Genomic DNA, 21,608 nt, shown 5'->3' with positions numbered 1-21,608 from the left:
CAAGCATGAAAATTAGCACTACCTACCACTATTTGCATTGAATGTCATTTCAGTTATTATTGATGTGTGCTTCACATACCCTCTTATTTGTTTTACATTACTTGTCCGTTTTATAAATAAAAATACTATTTCTAAAGTATCTGAGAGCACAACACACATTCAAGTGCCTAGTCAAGCATGAAAATTAGCACTACCTACCACTATTTGCATTGAATGTTATTTCAGTTATTATTGATGTGTGCTTCACATATTCTCTTATTTGTTTTACATTACTTGTCCGTTTTATAAATAAAAATACTAATACTAAAAATCAATTTGGATTTTAATAGAAGTCGTATTCAAAAAAGGATCCGAACTTTAAGTTTTGCTCTGTACTCGGATTTTTGGCTGAGCCAGAAATGAGTGGTGATTCAAATACAAAACTCGGTGCAGATTACGTCTTGAATAAAATGGGTGAAACTTACATTGCCTACACGGAATGTATTAGAAATCAATGCAAAATAGAACCGAAGTAAGTTGATCACAGCTTTTTGAACAAGGCGTAAAGGAGGAGACAAGGAGTTTCACAAAGTTACTCTGAGTCTTCGATAGTAAAATATATAGGAGGGCTAGCATTAACTGCTCTACTTAAGGACTGAGATGAAGAAATTATTGGCAGTTGGCTAAGACCGTTAGACGAAAATGCATTTGTCAATCTACGGATTCAAATGCGACTCCATTCGTCAGTGGCGTATACTTTTTCGCCCCACCTCGCCGGCACTTTCATGCAGCTTATTTCATTAACCATGTGGGGCACCTAAAAGTCCAGGAAAATTGGACTTTGACATCGGAAAAAATTGTAACAAAGGTTTCTCTTCGCCAAAAGCTTCGGTATGTGACTCTGAATCATGGCTCAAAAGTCCCCTAAAATTCCCTGTCTGCTTGACCGCTTTCTCCGCCTATGACTTTTTTTAGTGTTTCTAAAATATCTCGTGAACCGTTCATTCTAAGAGAAACTGTTGTTGCTAATTTTTCTGAAGTTACCCTCTATTTTTGCCTAACATTACTGGACTATAAGTGAGTGTTTCTCCGCCTATGACTTTTTTTAGTGTTTCTAAAATATCTCGTGAACCGTTCATTCTAAGAGAAACTGTTGTTGCTAATTTTTCTGAGTTACCCTCTATTTTTGCCTAACATTACTGGACTATAAGTGTGTGTCACTTTCACTTTCTGTTTCAGCCACGACTCGCCTCCTCAGTCGTTCGACAGGCGTCACTACCTAGCGGTCAGTAATGTGTCTAGACCGCGCCGTATGTCCGAGGGGAATCTGGTCATGCAGCCGAATAATGAAAAGTTCCCGGGGACCTCACTACAAGTGCCTTCGCAGGCCAATCTAAACCGGCGGAAACTCAGCTTCCCTGCTTCGTTCCATTCCAACCTACTCAGTCTCAATTCTATAGGTAAGTTCCAATTGTTCTAACCTACATGACCATATCTTCCTCTGGAGATAAACAAAACGATTCGCACGGAGATAAACAAAACGACTATTTACAGGACAAATATTTATAACTTATTCCAATGAAACATAAAAGGTGGGGTGCAATACTATAAAAACATATATAATCTGGTTACATTGTAAAAAAAAAAAACAATGTAACCAGATTAGGTATATAATTATGTTGATTATATATATTGTACAATGTAACCAGATTATATATGTTTTTATAGTATTATTTTACGTTTTATGTGTATTTATCTGTAACGCTGAAGATGCCTTCACCGGCGAAACTAGTCCATAAAATGAAAATGAAATAAAACCCAGAATATTTTACAAATAGTGAAGAAGTACATGTTTATCATTTCAACCTACCTAGTGAATTTCATGATATCTAGGGGGGGGGATGCTAGGTGGTCCGCGAGAAATCATGAAATTCAAATGTGGTCCGTGGCTTGAGAAAGTTTGGGAACCCCTGTTCTACAGAAAATGATTTTCGAGAAAAAAGGAGATGATGTTCCAAATTATAGGCAGATATTTTTGTATATTACATTTGGGGGCCCCTAAATTCCTGAGGCCCCTGCTCCGCGAGGGCTGTGGGTGTGGGATATACGCCAGTAAATTCTAAAGTCCACCAGGTATCTTTTACCTATGACTACGTATCTGGGCAAGTAGGTAACTCTATTGACTTACATATTATGTATATTGTACATTCAACTAGCACTATTTTTTTGACACTAAGTAAATAGTTACCTATCAACACCTCATTTATCACATTATTTTTTGAGGAAAAATAATGGGGTTAAAATACGTCATTGATATCATTTACCTACTCGGCAGCGGAATATTACGTTCAGTAATTTGCTCACACAATAGTAGAAATGTCTATCTGGAAATGTGCTGTAGTGTGAATTCTTTTAGTTTTTGAATGGGTAGATGAATATTTATTATCAAAATAGAGGTAGGTACAATAATTTAATAAGTCATAACTGAACAAGAACTAAGATAAGTAGATGCATGTGTTCGATTCAAGAAAATCAACTCAAGGTTTAACTCTGCATCGCGTATATCTGTAGAATTTTGTTTGTGATGCAAACCACCAACCACTTGGACTTCTCTTTAAATAGGTATGTATTTAAAATAATTAGGTACCTGTTCAATTCAAATTCAAAAATTTTAGTAATTATATTCAAACTCAAATAATTGAATTCACAAGTTTCATTTGGTGCATCTGCAAAACACTCAATATCAAAAGCAGAGACGAGACTACGAAAATTTTGAGCATTTCCCCCCGGGTACATTATTGTTTGACCCCTCGGGCTTTCCCTTCGACAAAATTCTGGATACAGCCCTACTTTCAACTTGATCTATCTTTACTTGTCTTCAGGAGATCAGCCGGGGGGTGCGTCCAGCAAGCGTCGCTTCAGCAATGTCAGCGACGTTGTGTCCCGCAAGTTCTCCAACACCATCGGCTGGCGACAGCAGATCCCCATCCAGGACATCGTCACCCAAGGCAAGACCCTGGTGGGCCAGTACATGCGGTGCCGCCTCAAGAGGTAATAATTGTTGTTATTGTTGTTTTAGCGGTTTTAGCTTTCGCCGAACGGTAATAGCAGAATAAAGAAAAGATATCTTTTTGTATCTGCTATACACCGGGGTGATGGTCTCTAGCTCTAACCAAGTTAAATTGGCTGGCTCGTCCTGAACCGCAGTCAACCATCGTGAGGACTTGTGCTTGGTCTTTAAAAGCAGAGAGAACCCTTTGAAGAACTGCCAGCTAGCTAGGCTGGTTAGGGTTAGCTGTTCTCCTCCCTGTTTATAGTCCCACAGCACGACGCTAGTCTACTCTCTGTTTATCGTCCCCTAGCCAGACTAAAGAGATAATAATAGTAAATAAGGTTTTATTCAATTTCTACAAAAGATCTTTATGCTCCCCTATAAGTACATATCTGTACTTTTCAGGAACACTTTTTGTTTCTTATATCATCTCATGATCTGTTTTTTTTTTTTTTTTTTTTTTTTTTTTTTTTTTTTTTTTTTTTAGGTCCGGCCTGTTTAGTCGGAAGTGTGGCCTTCAGAGACTTCGCAGTGTTGCCAGTCTACCAGGAGGCTTTGTGATTCGGGAGGTGTTCCCGCGACTACTCACCATCGGGCAAGAACTAGAAAGACTGCATCCTAAATTGTACTCAGGTATGTATTGGAAATTGTATTGTTAGGTATGTAAGCGTCTCCGAGAAATCAAAATTGTTAACAATTCAATTGTCCAGGAAGACCTACGCCACTCACGGTCATTGATATCTGACAAAATCCTAAAGCCACTGGTGAATTCCTGGAATTACCAAAACATTATTCTTACTTACTGCAAACTGTACGCTCACAATTTAAATGAGGTAATACTGTTTCCTCTGAAATGGCCTTATCTACGGGGACCTCTATAACAAATTGACATATTGGGACCTCTAAAACGAATTGACACAGTGCATAGAGCATTGTTACACGTGAAGGGGACGGGGACCTAACAGTCATTTCAGCACGCGTCTTATCGACAGTATACCTGCCTGTCACGGAAATTACCGGTATCACGTGACATCACTGCCGCTGTACAGTACACAAATGGTGACAAACAATAGTCCAACCTAATGAACTATCACCGATGCAAATCAGTTTCAATATGCCAGTCAAGCCGTTATACCAATACCAGAGGTTCTATAGAATCTGTACCTACAGGTACTACTATATACAGGTACCTACTAGAAAGATCGGTGGGTTAGGTAGACTAGTAGAAGCTTAACCCATCCTTTAGGGCTGTCTAGCTCCTACATCAGGGTTTATACGCTTTTCCCGGAATTCCCGGAATGAAATTTCATGACTATTCCATGACTTTTCTAGGAAATTTCCATGACTTTTTCCAGAAAATAAACCCTGTACATCTAAGCCTCAGATTAGGCTTTTTGTGTATGATGGGTTAGGTAGCTAAAAGCATTACTTACAAATGGAATAGCTTGAATAATGAGGGTAAAACTAGCGGCAACCGCAAATTAGCAACTAATGAGGCACTTTCTTCAGATAGGTTACAACAACATGATAGACAATAGAGATCGAACTAAGAGATACACTCTGTATTGACGGATAAAGAAGAGAAATTATCTCATTTATTTGAGAATTTGACCACATAATAATGGAGCTCTAAGGGTTAGGTGGTAGAGAACGCCTAAGGCGTTAACCTCGCCAAGTGGCTGCCTTCCACTCAAGAGTCCATTATTATTTTTATTATTATACTGCCGAAATGGGACTGAAAAGTCCCTTTACTCCCGCAGAAAAATACTATCTTTCATTTATTTTTTACAACGTTTTGATACAAGGAACTGTAACAACGGAGGTTTTATCGTCCCGAAATTGAAGAAGAGAGAACGGGAACAGGACGGAAGAAAGGCAGCCGTTCCGAGAACGAACCTTATCTGTTTAGGATAAAGTTCGCCCTGGGCGGGAAACGAACCAATGACCCAGCGATTACAAGGCATACGCGCTACTTTCTAAGCTGACTAATTAATTGGCTGAATCAAAAATAAATGTTAACTAGGTAAATGGTTATACCTACTATACGTAAAACTTTTGGAGTGCGCTTGGATGAGTACTTAAGTAGGTGGTACTTACTTAAGTAGGGTTGGAGTAGGTGGCTATAGCCACCTACTCCAAAAGTTTTACAACACTGTTTCCGGCACCGGCGATGGTGCTTTGGTTCAAACTCTTTAACCATTTGATACCTATGACTAAACTCTGGAACCTATGTGGAATAATAACCAGTAACCACAGAAGAGACAAATAGAGGACCTATTGCAAATGATCTCTGGCTAATCAATGCATCCAATCAAGGAAGAAGTTATTGACAAGGAGCACAAACTGAATGAATGGGACATGGGACAGCCTGTTGCACTTCAAATGGAGAGTGTACCAGCTCAAGTTAGAGACAAGTCACCGATCTGATTATTTATTCTTATTATTGGTTTACAATATACAGGGTGCTTCATGAAATAATCTCCTCATTCTCCTACCTTTGGTGAAGGTATTCTTGTATTTGCATGATACAAATTTCTTGACCCCGCCGGGAATCGAACCCGGGTCTTCCGCGTGCAAGGCGAGCGCAGTGACCACTACGCCATGGAAGCTTACTCTCTTTTACCATTTGATACCTATGACCAAACTCTGGAACCTATGTGGAATAATAACCAGTAACCACTGAAGAGACAAATAGAGGAAATGATCTCTGGCTAATCAATGCATCCAATCAAGGAAGAAGTTATTGACAAGGAGCACAAACTGAATGAATGGAACATGGGACAGCCTATTGCACTTCAAATGGAGAGTGTACCAGCTCAAGTTGGAGACAAGTCACCGATCTGATTATTTATTCTTCTTATTATTGGTTTACAATATACAGGGTGCATCATGAAATAATCTCCTCATTCTCCTACCTTTGGTGAAGGTATTCTTGTAAAAAAAAAAGATAATTTCTCACCTTTATCCGTTAATACAGAGTGTATCTCTTAGTTCGATCTCTATAGTCTATCATGTTGTTATAACCTATCTGAAGAAAGTGCCTCATTAGTTGCTAATTTGCGGTTGCCGCTAGTTTTACCCTCATTATTCAAGCGATTCCATTTGTAAGTAATGCTTTTAGCTACCAAACCCACCATACTCAAAAAGCCTAATCTGAAGCTTAGATGTACAGGGTTTATTTTCTGGAAAAAGTCATGGAAATTTCCTGGAAAAGTCATGGAATAGTCATGAAATTTCATTCCGGGAAAAGCGTATAAACCCTGATGTAGGAGCTAGACAGCCCTAAAGGATGGGTTAAGCTTCTACTAATCTACCTAACCCACCGATCTTTCTAGTACCTGTATGTTTCGGGACGATAAAACCTCCGTTGTTACAGTTCCTTGTATCAAAACGTTGTAAAAAATAAATGAAAGATAGTATTTTTCTGCGGGAGCAAAGGGACTTTTCAGTCCCATTTCGGCGGTATAATAATAAAAATAATAATAGACTCTTGAGTGGAAGGCAACCACTTGGCGAGGTTAACGCCTTAGGCGTTCTCTACCACCTAACCCCGAGAGCTCCATTATTATGTGGTCAAATTCTCAAATAAATGAGGATAAAATTCCATACCTCGGCTGGGATCGAACCCACGCCCTCCTGATTACCAGGCGAGCGTCTTGACCACTACACCACCGAGGCAGGTAGATTCTCTTCTACTCTATTTTTGGTTCTTCACAGGTGTGACTCGACAGGCTTCGGCACACAACGGCGTCGTATTCATCACAGAGAAGACTGTCAATTCCGTTCTCATCCAGGTAGCTCGCGAGCTGAGCAGACAAGATCTAACCTGGGCCAAAGTAGTCTCCCTGTACTGTGTGGCTGGTGGTCTAGCCGTAGACTGTGTAAGGCAAGGCCATCCAGAATATTTACCGTCCTTGATCGACACCATGGGAGAAATACTGGAAGAAGAGATTGCTCTCTGGATAGGAGATAATGGAGGCTGGGTGAGTATATCTCTTTCCCGAACATACTTCTTTTGGTGATGTGAAGGCAGCCTTTTAAAAAGGCATGAGAGCAAGGCAATGAGCTAATTTTGCTTTTATGAAGAAATACTGGAAGAAGAGATTGCTCTCTGGATAGGAGATAATGGAGGCTGGGTGAGTATATCTCTTTCCCGAACATACTTCTTTTGGCGATGTGAAGGCAGCCTTTTAAAAAGGCATGAGAGCAAGGCAATGAGCTAATTTTGCTTTTATGGCTTAAAAATTGGAGGAGTAATAGAGTAGTTTTGTACATAATCCTAATACCTATACGTATAATTAACCATGATGAAAGGGGAAATGAGAAGTGAACTCGTGAACAGACGCCACGATTTTGATTAGGGATTTTTCATTCATCCTATATTTTCAATTTCTAAAAATGACAGTCAACTATGTATTAGTACAATATGTAGATGCAAAAATTACCAAAGGAATACATAAACTCACCGTGTGTCCCTCTCTATTCCAGACCTCCCTCTGTAACTACTGCCGTCCCCCAACCAACGAGCTGTCCCTGGGTGTCTGTATAGCCATGTTCAGCGCTGCCGTCACTTCCATAGTAATCATTGTACTATCACTGAGACCTCCCTCTGTAACTACTGCCGTCCCCCAACCAACGAGCTGTCCCTGGGTGTCTGTATAGCCATGTTCAGCGCTGCCGTCACTTCTATAGTAATCATTGTACTATCACTACGATGGTTTGGCAAAGTGGCCTTCTTCTGACAAGAGCTTCACTTGAGATGTGTCGGTTTGTCTGCCCGCCTTCTTGGCTGAGTGGAGCACTGACCAGATCTGTAGATTTTTGGTTCTCATCCCAGCAGACTGTTTTTTCTTTCTTTAGCCCACCTGAAATATACAGAATTTATGAAGTGCTTATCATATGTAAATATCATGAAGATACATGGGTGGGAGTGGGAGACTGATGGATAACAAAGTTAGTAAGGACTATGAAGTGTACCTACCAAAGTGTACCAAATGATATTAAGCATTGGGTGGAGATAAATCTAGAGAGCCTAGTATTTTATCACATAGGTCTAGGGTTGGGACATCGAGATGAAAACATCGATGTTCGATACATCGATGTTTTTAAACTTCGATATATCGAGTATCCGATATATCGTAATCAAAAACATCGATGTTGACATCGATGTTTTTGTTCCGATGTATCGATGTTTTCAAAACATCGATGTCGATGTCCCAACCCTACATAGGTCCTTATCACATTGGGTGGAGATAAATCTAGAGAGCCTAGTATTTTATCACATAGGTCCTTATTTTGTTAGGCCAGGCACTCACTATCAGGTAGACCTGACATTTGATGAGCACACATACTATCAGGTAGACCTGACAGGTACAACTGAAAAGGTCCATCTGTCAAGTCTACCTGATACCTGATGAGCACTCACAGTATCAGGTAGACCTGTCATCAGGTCTACCTGATAGTGAGTAGCTGGCCTTAGGAATGCTAAGCAAATAATTATGTGATTTAATTTAAACTTTTATTATACATGTACCTATACTGAATTTATATTTCCAATTTATATTTATTTTAACATTCATGGACATAGATGTTCTACAAATTTAGTAATGCATATTTATTTATTTGTCATTTCATTGTGTATTAGAATTGCCTTGTACCTATGTAGCTCATTAGATAATCATTTTTTCTTCTTTTATTACTTTCTTCAAAATAATATGTAAAACTATTGAAGGATACCGGAAGAACATGGTAGGTAGTTGTAGTCAGTAACTGTCTAAGTACCTCCATATTTTGATTTATCATGTAAGTAAGTATTATTTAAAATGGCTTACCTAGCCAAGTGACCGTAAAATTTGTCCACTTTATGCAGTGTTCACACCAGTAAAAAAGTGAGTGTATGAATTCAAGCATAAAAGAGCTTGTGGCAAAAAATAAATACTACTTACAGTACCTACTTGTCATCTTGTCAAGAGTCACATACATAGTATCAAACAAACATTGTGTGGACACACCAATTCCACCTATGTTAAGATAAGACAGTCCCCTTTTCCAAGACAAGTTAACATTCTTTTTCGTTGAAATTACATTGAACTAAACAAAGGAAAAACTTTAAAAAACATTGCATGACCATTATCAGTTGCAGTGATGACAAAATAACATGAAATTTGTGAAATGCAAAGTGCAAGTTGCTTACAGGAACAGGGCCGAAGTCCCACCTCTGCTCTACACACCAAAGTAGAAAGTGAAAAACAGACCACTTTCACGTGTGACGTAGGCAAACCTGTGGCCGGTCCTATCCTGTCCTCCTTCTCTGTTCGAAGATATCCAGTCGTTTCGAGAACGAACCTTGTCTGTTGGGGTGTTCGCCAAGGGCGGGTATCTCACGACCTTTTACAAGGCAGGCGTGCTACCTTTCAAATTAACTAGGCCGTCTCAACCTTACCTACTTACATCCTACATCCTAGGTACATAGCTTCTTAAAACTCCTAGCAGAATCTACCCAGATCATGCCCTGTGCGAACAATATAATTATTAAGGAGCATAAAAAAGGGTGAAAACAAGCCAACTAAATCTCTGTTCTATCTCATACACACCTAAACTTTATCCTTAAACCTTAGCACCTTTAATCTTTAAACTCGACAACTTCATCACCAAATATCTAGTACTAAAAGTTGACAATGTAGTCAGAATTAACCCTTTAAGTAAGAGTCACCTCAGGAACTGCAGGTACCTAGGTAATAGCTAAAGTGCTGAGATATGCGCATAAACTTTGAAGGATTGACAGGGGTAAACTTTTTTTTTTTAGATTTGATTGAAAGAATAGTCTCGCTGGGGGACTATAAACAAGGAGTATACCAGCCTGAATTTCCCTTGCTAAAGAAATAGCAAAGGTTGAGTGCGAAGGGCATCCACTCGTAAAGTTTGTAGGCAAAACCGAATGTCAGCCCAAAGCAATCACCCTAGTTAGGGCTGATTGAGAGGCTGACGAAAAACGCCGACCCCGTCTGTACACAGTAATGGGCGAAGAAAAAAAACGAAGATGATCTTTGGATAACGACTCCTAGGTCACAAGAATGACCCAGCAATACCCCCAGAGGGTTAAAAAAACAACACCTCATAAAAAAACATCACCGAATAATCTAGGATGAGAAAGTTTTTTTTTCGAACAAAAACCTTTTCCGTGTCATAAAATGGATCTCGGAGTTTTTTTGTTTATGAGCCGTCATAAACATAAACAATGTCAGGAGAGACTCTCTCTCTCTCTCTTCTGTTTTTATGGCAGTTCTTTTGTTGTTGTTGGAGGAGAAGGAGGGAAGAGGAATAGATGGAGAAGAAGAAGCAGGGTCCTAGAAGTAGAAGAGAAGAGGAAAAGGAGAAGGAATAATAATAAGGCATCAGCTAGACCCGACAGGCGGACCTTTTCAGCCGTACCTGTCAGGTCTACCTGATAATGTGTGCTCATCAGGTATACCTGACAGATGGTCATTTTCAGCCGTACCTGTCAGGTCTACCTGATAGTGACTCTTCCACCCAACTTACTGATTTCCAGATACTTCTGATGCACAGGATCATACTCGTCCCAAGTTATACTACGGAACCGGTTCTTTTCCTTGCTTCCAGCCAAGGTCATTTCAGCACGATGCTGAAACTCGTTCGGGTTCCTGGAACAGAAAGGACAAAGGACTCTTCATGTTAAGCAACACCGAGAAAAAAAGGAAATGGTTGCAGGACCGTATCCAGGATTTTGTCGAATGGGGGGGGGGCCGAGAGTCCAAAAGTGATGTAAGTACCGGGGGGGTGGATGCCCCAAGTTTTCATAGTCTGGCCTGTCTGGCCTAAAGTAAAAGAAAACGATGAACCTCTAGGGGGGGCCCTCGCCCCCTCTAAATACTGCCCTGGATGGTCTTGAATAGACTAAAGTTATTACAAGCTGTAGTATCTTTTTCGTATCAAAAAATGCCTACGCCTAAAAAATGAGTTCAAAAGCACCATATTTAATAGAAAAAACAATGTTATCCATAGTTTCAAGACGCTGCGCTGAGCAGTTTATACTGTTTATAGACTTTACACATGAGTATATAAACATTAGACTTTTCAGAGTTTTCAATGTTTATGGTGTATGTGAAATGATGAAGAGTTCAAGTTCTATATAGCCGGGAACTTATGCCCGGATGATCTATATAGCCAAAGCACCATATTTAATAGAAAAAACAATGTTATCCATAGTTTCAAGACGCTGCGCTGAGCAGTTTATACTGTTTATAGACTTTACACTTTACAGTCTTTACACATGAGTATATAAATATTAGACTTTTCAGTGTTTACGGTGTATGTGAAATGATGAAGAGTTCAAGTTCTACATAGCCGGGAACTTATGCCCGGATGATCTATATAGCGGGGAACTTATTCCGGGATGAAGAAGTTACGGCCATAAACTCCCTTTTATCATTTACACATTATTCTAAAAGCAGGGCAGAATTCAGGCAAGGGCTTAGGTGTTTAGAAAAGTTAAAAATTAAATTCAGAAGAAAACTTTTTCCTAAACAGAATAAGGCCCGTTCATTGGCGTAGGAAGGGCCCACTCTGATAAGGCCCGTTCTCGGAATGGCCGGTCCTATCCTGTCCTCCTTCTCTGTTCGAAGATATCCAGTCGTTTCGAGAACGAACCTTGTCTGTTGGGGTGTTCGCCAAGGACGGGTATCTCACTACCTTTTACAAGGCAGGCGTGCTACCTTTCAAAGAAACTAGGCCGTCTCAACCTTACCTACTTACATCCTACATCCTAGGACTTACACATCTTTCAAGCTAACTAGGCTGATGTTTATAGAATTAATCCATCTGGCAAAGTTTTAAGTTAATTATTTCCTTATGTACACACATCCTAGGTACATAGCTTCTTAAAACTCCTAGCAGAATCTACCCAGATCATGCCCTGTGCGAACAATATAATTATTAAGGAGCATAAAAAAGGGTGAAAACAAGCCAACTAAATCTCTGTTCTATCTCATACACACCTAAACTTTATCCTTAAACCTTAGCACCTTTAATCTTTAAACTCGACAACTTTATCACCAAATATCTAGTACTAAAAGTTGACAATGTAGTCAGAATTAACCCTTTAAGTAAGAGTCACCTCAGGAACCGCAGGTACCTAGGTACTAGCTAAAGTGCTGAGATATGCGCATAAACTTTGAAGGATTGACAGGGGTAAACTTTTTTTTAGATTTGATTTAAAGAATTTTTTTTTTTTGGGGGGGGGGGGGGGATTGAAGACCAGCACCACAATTTGAGATGAAACTAGTGTAAGATTAATTCTGATGGGTTGATTTCAAAGTTTTCTGGCAGTGAGATTGCTAATTCCAAGAGTTAAACAAAATTTGAATTCTGATTGTGGTTCTGGATCCGGTCTTGGCCATTAAAATTTAAATAGGAACAAAAGAGACATAAGATGTACCAAATGCATATTTCTAAGCTAAGCCGCTGAGTTGATAGAACCTACTGATAACTGATAACGAGATGAACTCAGAACTCACCATCAGATCTGTGTATTCTTAGTTGACGATTCCTTTTTTTAAAAAAAGGGCTCTTGATTTTAACTGTAATCCATTTTACAGTGCTTATTCTTCCACAGGACTTCCACAGCTTCCACTGACTTGGGAAACTCGGGTTCTGCGTTCTTGTAAATCCTTAATCCTCCTTATCTTTTTCCCAATTCCCAAATCCTGTTTCCGTTTTCCGTTTCCCAATTTTACAGCAAAGGTTGAGTGCGAAGGGCATCCACTCGTAAAGTTTGTAGGCAAAACCGAATGTCAGCCCAAAGCAATCACCCTAGTTAGGGCTTATTGAGAGGCTGACGAAAAACGCCGACCCCGTCTGTACACAGTAATGGGCGAAGAAAAAAAAGAAGATGATCTTTGGATAATGACTCCTAGGTCACAAGAATGACCCAGCAATACCCCCAGAGGGTTAAAAAAACAACACCTCATAAAAAAACATCACCGAATAATCTAGGATGAGAAAGTTTTTTTTCGAACAAAAACCTTTTCCGTGTCATAAAATGGATCTCGGAGTTTTTTTGTTTATGAGCCGTCATAAACATAAACAATGTCAGGAGATACTCTCTCTCTCTTCTGTTTTTATGGCAGTTCTTTTGTTGTTGGAGGAGGAGAAGGAGGGAAGAGGAATAGACGGAGAAGAAGAAGCAGGGTCCTGGAGGTAGAAGAGAAGAGGAAAAGGAGAAGGAATAATAATAATATCTAGTGCTTATTTATACTGCTCGCATAGGACTGAAAAGTCCCTTTACTCCAGCAGTAGGCTACTACTATTACTGTGGTCAAATTCTCAAATTACATTGAGGATAAATTTCCATACCTCGGCTGGGATTGAACCCACGCCCTCCTGTTTACCAGGCGAGCGCCTTGACCACTACACCACCGAGGCAGGTGGAAGAAGGAAGGGTAAAAGTTGGAAGATGAGAAGGAGAAAGTGGAAGGGAAAAAAGAAGAGAAGGAGGAAGAGTAAAAATTGAAGGAAAAGGAGGAGGGGTCTGAGGAAGAGAAGAAAGAAAAGAAGGAGGAAGGGAAAAATTTGAAAGAGGAGGAGGAGGAGGAGGTGGAAGAGAAGAAAGAGGAGAAAAGGGTAGAGAAGAAAGAAAATGAGGAGGAAGAGAAACAGAAGAAAAACAATGTGAAATAGTAAGGAAGAGATGGAGAAAAGAAAAAAAAGAAGGGGAGAGATGGAGAAGAGAAGGAGTTTCTTGTGGAAAATTGAGAAAGGACAGGAAAGCCAGAAGATTACCTCATAATTAAATGGGCAAAGAAAAGGAAAAAGTGAGAGGAGAGGAGGAGGAGGAGAAGAAGAAGGACGGACTAAAAAGGAGAGGCCATAATTAGACATAAAAGAAAAGTTGATGACACTTTCTCGGAGGAGGAGAGGGACGGAGGAAGAGACAGAGAGGAACCAAAGGGAGGAAGAGAAAAGAAATGAAGGGAAGTAGAAAAGAGGGAGAGAGGGAGGGAAAGAGGGGAGAAGGAGGGAGAGAAAGAGAGTTGTTCACACCTACTGGAAATGGGAGTGAAGTAGAAGACAGAAAGTAAAAAGGAGAGCAAAGAGGGAGGAGAGAGCAGAAAGAAGAAAAGGGAGGTGGAAGAGTGGGGAGGAAAAGAGTAGAAAAAAAAAGAACGAAAGGACGAAATAAAGAGAAAAGGGAAGAAACGTTGGCAGGGGAGGGAAAAAGTTACTGAGGGAGTGTAGGGGAGGGAAATATTGGAAGAAACGGGGCAAAAAAGGGAGAGAGAGAGAGAGGAAAAAAAGGGAAACAGGAGGAGAAAAGACGAAGTGTAGGGGAGGGAAACACAAGAAAAGGGACCAAAAAGGAAAAGAGAGGGACAAAAAGGGAAACAGGAGGCTGAAAGCTGGGGGAAAGTTTGGAGGGGAACTATTAACTAAAAGGTAATAAAAAATAAAAAGTCATTATGAACTTTCACGACCATTTTGAAAGCCTCCTCCTTCTCAAAGCTGTCAGTATAATGGGACACCTCAGTAGCTCGTCTGCCTTGTAAGAGCCAGGTCGTGGGTTCGATTCCCGCCCGGGGCGAACTTTATCCTAAACAGATAAGGTTCGTTCTCGGATATACATATGTAGGTTACTATACTTGCTTGCTTAGTAACATCAGCTTTCCTTTACCTAGCTATTTACATTATCACAAGGGTTCGAGTGTATGGTTACTATCTCTTCTCCTGGGTGTCCCAGGGTACTGAGTCTTAGTAATGAAAGCGCAGGGCAGTCAAAGATGACATGAGAGGCTGATTCCTCCTCCTCTCCACATCTTCTGCACCTGGTACCTATGTACCTACCTAATTTGTTTCATATTCAGTTTATTATTATTCCTGATTTGATTTTTTGATTTTACTTTCATGTAATGATTTAAAATCAAGACTAGTAGAGCCCGTTCTCCCTTTATTCCCAATATAAGGTTCAAGTCACCCATCCATTTAATGGCCTTTCTCGGCGTAGCTTAACACAGGTGACGCTAAAACCGGTTCATAGGTTGTCGCGACAAATTTCAAGATCAGAGCTCATTTGTGTGAGAAAATGTGAAAAAAATCCCCGAAAAACCATTAAATCACTACCCTAAATTTCAGCTTCCCATCTTTAGCCGTTCAAAAAATATTCAGGGGTCCCCGGACTTTTGAAACACTCTGTATAAGGTTTAAGTCACTCATCCATTTATTGGCCTTTCTCGGCGTAGCTTAACACAGGTGACGCTAAAACCGGTTCATAGGTTGTCGCGACAAATTTCAAGATCAGAGCTCATTTGTGTGAGAAAATGTGAAAAAAATCCCCGAAAAACCATTTTTTTTGGCTTTTTGGTTCTCTGGACAAAATTTACACCACCACTTTCATGTTTAGTTCGACCAGGTTTGGATGAGTCCTTCTATGGAGACAGAGTGACGGACAGACAGACTAACGACACCGAAGCGAATACAATAGTCCGTCCCTTATACCATATACCTTTTTATTACTATCGTAATAATAAAGGAAGGACGGGCTAAAAAGGAAAAAGGGAACATAGGAAAAAAGAAAGCAGGGAAAAGGAAAGAGAAAAGAGGCGAAAGGAGAAAAAGAGTCGAAGGGAGAGACTTTCGTGTTCCTGGTAAAAAGACCTTTAATTTGATATATAGGTCGACCAGGTTTGGATAAGTCCTTCTATGGGGACAGACTGACACACAGACGACACCGAAGCGAATACAATAGCCCGTTTACAATACCTTTTTTATTACTATCGTAATAATAAAGGAAGGACGGACGGGCTAAAGAGAAAGCAGGGAAAAGGAAAGAGAAAAGAGGGAGAGTGAAGGAGAAAAAGAGTCGAAGGGAGAAAAGAAAGAGAGAAAAGATACGACGTTTTGACGAAGGGAATGTTTTGGCATGTTGTTGCAGTAAATAATTGAATGGGTGGCTTGTCAAGACACTTTATCAACTTGGAGACAGAAAACAGACAGAGAGGAGAGAGAGAGAGAGAGAGAGAGGGAGAGAGGGAGAAAGAGGAAGTATGTAAGGGGATGGTAGGAGAAAGAAATACCGAAAGAGGAGAGAAGAAAGGGAATAAGGGGATTGGAGGAGAGGTAGAGAAAGAGGATCGACTAGAAAGAGGGATATAAAGAAGACGAAAGACAGGTGAAGAAAGAGGAGAGAGAGGTAAAGAGGGAGAGGAAAGAGAGAGAAATATACAATTTTGTGTGCCAACTTTGGCATGTTGTTGCAGTAAATAATTGAATGGGTGGCTTGTCAAGACACTTTATCAACTTGGAGACAGAAAACAGACAGAGAGGAGAAAGAGAGAGAGAGGAAGGGAGGGAGAAAGAGGAAGTATGTAAGGGGATGGAAGGAAAAAGAAAGACCGAAAGAGGAGAGAATAAAGGAAATAAGGGGATTGGAGGAGAGGGAGAGAAAGAGGATCGACTAGAAAGAGGGATATAAAGAAGAGGAAAGACAGGTAGAGAAAGAGGAGAGAGAGGTAAAGAGGGAGAGGAAAGAGAGAGAGAGAGAGAGAGAGAGAGAGAGAAATATACAATTAGTGATAGCCTGTCCTGAACGAAATTACCTACAATATTATGGGAAAACTTTGAACTACATCTCTCTGACTCCCCATGACTTCACGTGACGTGATGATAGTGTATTTCTACCTTACGTGAGTCCCAACATACAAATATCAACATACCTACCTGAAACAAGATCAAGTACCAACTTACCCTGTTCGAGCAAAGTTGCTCAGGTAGAGTATGAAGGCTTCACTCAGGGCAACCTCAGACTTGGTGAAGTTATGATCTGACTCATTGACTGAGTAGTTCACTGAAAAGAGTAGTTCTTTTTCGCACTGACTCGTTACTCTTTAGTGTCAAACTTACCCTGTTCGTGCAGAGTTACTCAGGTAGCCTATGAAGGCTCCAACTTACACTTGAGGTTCCAACTTACCTTTGTCAAACTTAAGTAACAACTTACACTCAACAAACTTACCCTGTTTGCGCAGAGTTACTCAGGCAGACTATGAAGGCTCCAACTTACCACTTAAGGTTCCAACTTACCTTTGTCAAACTTAGGTAACAACTTACAGTCAACAAACTTACCCTGTTCGCGCAGAGTTACTCAGGTAGACTATGAAGGCTCCAACTTACACTTAAAAAGCTTCTCTCTTGCTCCCTCCCACCCACCCTCTCTCTCTCTCTCTCTCTCTCCCTCCCTTCGTCCCTATTTACTTTCATATGGCAATATTTAATTTTTTCTGAAACATTTTCGAGTGACATTATTAGTGACACGAATTTTATTGTAAACGGATAATGTTTGGTCTTGCGAGCTTGGGACGTCTAGATTTCTCCTATGTTGCTTTAGTGTAATTGGGCGTTTGTAAAGCACGATTCCACTGCTGCAATTAGATTCGAAATATCCGGATATCCGGTTAATAATGACTTACCGGTAAAGAATATCTCGGACAAATGATACACGTAGGTGTTCCGGATATAAGTCCGGATAATCTTGTCCCTCCTCTCCCCTTCGAATCCGGCCTCGATATCGCCATTGCTAAAACCGGACAGGGCCTCCGATGTGACCACCCCGAATAGAAGGTCGTACTTGTTGGTACCACCCAGTAAGATTTCCGAATTCTTCTTGATATTGATTGGCGTGCCTGTGGGAGAGAATAGAATAGAATTAGGATAGATGAATAGGAGAGAGTAAAATAGGGAGGTATAGAAAGAAGATGATGAAGATCTCCTTTTGAGCTTTTTCCTATAGAGCTCAAAATAGTGGAACTTTGTTCCGGAATAACAGCCGAACCTTCCCCTGTATGTATTGTATTATGTTGTAAACCCATAAAATACACAAGACCTTGTTTAGACTGCTGGGGTGAATGGACTTTTTAGTCTCATTCAAGCAGGATAAACAAGGTATATTCTATTCTAATCTAGATTAGGGGCCAGGGACCTGTGGCTAAGAAAAAGAGGAAAAGTTAAAGAAAACGGAACAGAGACGAATAGGTAGGTATATCTTTATCTTATTCAAATAAGAATAAAAATAAGCAACATATTATGTATGTACCTATAGCTATACATTTACGATTTATGTATGTACCTATAGCTATACATTTAGGTACCTACATGGGCAAAATTTCAAAAGAGACATAGATGGGTAAATTTAACGACATAATTTTACAATAGGCTTCACTCAGGGCAACCTCAGACTTGGTGAAGTTCCGGGGGAAATGGCTGAACCCATCGATCAGGGGGGCACCGAATATGTAGGGTAACTCCTCACCATGTGCTGTGCCCATACGCTGGAAACAAGAACACAAGGGATGAGAGTGAAGAGAGATTTTTCGTCTTAAAGTCTTGATCCTAATCAATATGGCGACAGGCGGAATTGGATACCTACAAATTTGATGGTTAAACCCATCGATCTGGGGGGGCACCGAATATGTAGGGCAACTCCTCACCATGTGCTGTGCCCATACGCTGGAAACAACACAAGGGATGAGAGTGAAAGAGAGATTTTTCGTCTTAAAGTCTTGATCCTAATCAATATGGCGACAGGGGGAATTGGATACCTACAAATTTGATGGTTAAACCCATCGATCTGGGGGGGCACCGAATATGTAGGGTAACTCCTCTCCATGTGCAGTGCCCAAAACGGGACGAGAGAATGAAAGGGAGTTTTTATAAAGTCTTGGTCCTAACTCATGAGGACCGAGGCCTACATTACATGTAAAGTCACACCAAACTTGACCAAACCCTTCTCTCTTTTTCGCATTTTCGCTAATATCTCAGTCCCTCCATGTCAGAGTGCATCGGGAATTTCTCCATTAGTTAAAAAAAAAATCCAACTATTTTCACTATTATTTGACTAAAAAATCCTACCATTTTCACTATTATTTGACTAAAAAATCCTACTATTTTCACTATTATTTGACTAAAAAAATCCTACCATTTTCACTATTATTTGACTAAAAAATCCTACTATTTTCACTATTATTTGACTAAAAAAATCCTACCATTTTCACTATTATTTGACTAAAAAATCCTACCATTTTCACTATTATTTGACTAAAAAATCCTACCATTTTCACTATTATTTGACTAAAAAATCCTACCATTTTCACTATTATTTGACTAAAAAATCCTACCATTTTCACTATTATTTGACTAAAAAATCCTACTATTTTCACTATTATTTGACATATTAACTCAGAATCGGTCCGAAGTTAGAAGTGGTAAAATTCAGTAAGATCCAACAGAAAAAAGTTCGGCTCTTATGGGATGATGTGAGGTTGTCGACGAATATTGTTATTCTTACCGTTTTTACGGTCAGAATCCGGTACGGTACGTTTTTTTTTTTTTATAGTTGAACAATTTTCCTAGTCAGGATTATCAGGCATACTAAGGCGAGTGTGGAACTGGGAAGGTAGGTAGGTACCTAGTTATACTTGTCTATGCCAATCCATGAAGAGCATGGATGATGGAAATTAGTACCCTACACGCCTTACACTTGAATTTAGACCACGCTACGCCACTGGGATAACAAGATCCTAGATCCAATATGATGCAAACAACAACCCTCTAAAAAAAAAGATCTTTTGAAATGCAAATTTCAAAAGAACTCCAAACTTCATTAAACTTTTTTTTTTTACTCTTTCTGAATACCCTGAGCTTTTTTTTTAATTTTTTACATAGAAAAGTACTCGAACTTTTTTTTGTTACAATTTTTATATTTAATAATAAGTTTTTAATGTAGATTAGGGGGGTGGGTACGGAAACTGTGTAATCTTATATAAAATAAAATCCCCTTCATTAGATTTTTGAACTCTTTAATTTAAAAATAAATACCTTTTTTTTATTTTTGAAGAATTAAAAAGTACTTCTGTAAAATTCACTTCCCACTTTTTTTCTAAGCCCGTCTAGAAAGTTTTCCTTTTCTGCGTCTACCTTATAAAGCCTTTTCCAGAAGCCTCTTTGAAACAATATTTTGTTACGACTTTAATAACATGTCAGAAACGAGCGCCTAAATAAATCTCGCGTTTCAGGCAGGTGTTTTGAAATGAATTTCTTTTTTCTCCACCATTTTCTTCTCCTTCTCCTTCTCCTCCTCCTCCTCCTCCTCCATTATCTCCCTCTTCTCCTCCATTCTCTTCTTTTTCTTCTCAGGAGTTTCTAATTTTCTTCTTAGTGTTGATTAAGAAGAAAAAGAACAAGTTTTAATAACTTTTTTTTTAAGCCAAATTGACCGCAGCTCCGAAGATTGGAACTCTGTTTGGAGGACATAAATTGATAAATGAACTGTTTAAGGTTTGAGGGACATACCCACTCTCATAATATAAAAAAAAAAGGTTTTGATAACTAAAAATTGCAAAATAGGGTAGCTAGACTCACCCAAAGCTATCGACCCGGCCGAGTATCCCTGCAGTTCCGGCAGGATATTGAGGAGGAGCTCCTGCTGAAAGTTACTCTTAATAACCACCCCGTCCACACTCGGCCCAAACGCCGACAAAAACGACGGCGCCCCAGTGTCCGCCGCCATTAGGCGGCTCAACGGGACGTCTCGAAGGCAGTCGACTAGGCTCTCGTGGTCCGCGTGAATGTCCGGGACGGTACAGTTGAGCTGGGACGCTAGCTGGACGGCGAAGTGGACCGGATCCTCGACCAGGGCCCAGGATGAGAGGGCAGAGCCGGACAATAGGACGGAAAGAAAGAAAAAAGTGGAAACAGAAACCTACAATGATAAAAAATCTAGGTAGATGTACGTACGTACCTACTTACCTATGTATCCACACGAAAAGTTTAAATCGAAAAAAGAAAGAAAAGGAAAAAAAAAAACAACAACAACAACACAAACAAGACAACTTTTTTTCTGTAAGTACCTAAAGTTACTATGTCTATGTGTAATATAAACATTGTTTTTTCCTCCTCCTCCTCCTCCTCTTCCTTCTTCTTCTCCTTCTCCTTCTCTTCTTCTTCCTCCTTCTCCTTCTCCTCTTCCTCCTTCTCCTTCTCCTCCTTCTCTTCCTCCTCTTCCTACTCCTCCCCCTTCTCTTCCTCCTCTTCCTACTCCTCCCCCTTCTCCTCCTTCTCTTCCTTACTCTCCCTCCTTCTACTCCTCCTCCTCCTCTCCTTCCCCTTTCATCCTCCTTACGCCCCCTCCCTTCTCCCTCCCCGCTGAAGAAAGTTAAATCCAAAGCTATCTGCCTTCCCAAGTGAATCTCCCCCTCCAAAGGAGGGAAACCTAAAGTACTGTGTGTAACAGGAGAATAGGTGCAAAGGAGGAGAAGGAGCAGGAGGAAAAGCACGGGTAGGAGAACAGATGTAGAGGGGGTAGGAAAAGCAGGGGAAGAACAATTGGCGCAGGAGGGGAAGGAGTGGGAGAATAGGTGTAGAGGTGTAACAGTAGCAGGCTAGCAGGAGAGTAGGAGAAAAGGTAGCAGAGGAGTAGGATGAAGGAGAGTAGAAGAGGTAAGAGTAGGAGTATAGGTGCAAAGGAGGTAGGAGTAGGAGTAAATTTGTAGAGATAGAGGGGGTAGGAGCAGTAGGA

General features: G+C 40.2%; 1 protein-coding gene across 1 annotated transcript; it reads left to right on the top strand.

The window, feature by feature from the left end:
- The first annotated feature begins 285 nt into the window (after nucleotides 1-285).
- On the top strand, nucleotides 286-7,693 carry LOC103517186. The gene is made up of 6 exons (XM_026829051.1): nucleotides 286-511; nucleotides 1,219-1,439; nucleotides 2,862-3,030; nucleotides 3,519-3,664; nucleotides 6,749-7,014; nucleotides 7,520-7,693. The coding sequence occupies exons 1-6, from the start codon at nucleotides 399-401 to the stop codon at nucleotides 7,691-7,693; spliced, it is 1,089 nt and encodes a 362-aa protein (XP_026684852.1). The 5' UTR covers nucleotides 286-398.
- Nucleotides 7,694-21,608: the final 13,915 nt, after the last annotated feature.

This window comes from Diaphorina citri, unplaced genomic scaffold (assembly GCF_000475195.1).
Source record: "Diaphorina citri unplaced genomic scaffold, Diaci psyllid genome assembly version 1.1 scaffold54, whole genome shotgun sequence".
Taxonomy (NCBI): Eukaryota; Metazoa; Arthropoda; class Insecta; order Hemiptera; family Psyllidae; genus Diaphorina; species Diaphorina citri.
Note: the sequence above shows the minus strand (reverse complement) of the source record. Positions and strands in the feature narration are given on the sequence as shown.

Excerpts from the sequence above, each read along its gene's own strand:
- LOC103517186 (XM_026829051.1), top strand. The coding sequence starts at position 399 with ATGAGTGGTGATTCAAATACAAAACTCGGTGCAGATTACGTCTTGAAT. Across the intron at positions 3,031-3,518 it reads ATGCGGTGCCGCCTCAAGAG|GTCCGGCCTGTTTAGTCGGA; the intron begins GTAATAATTGTT and ends TTTTTTTTTTAG. Across the intron at positions 3,665-6,748 it reads GCATCCTAAATTGTACTCAG|GTGTGACTCGACAGGCTTCG; the intron begins GTATGTATTGGA and ends GGTTCTTCACAG.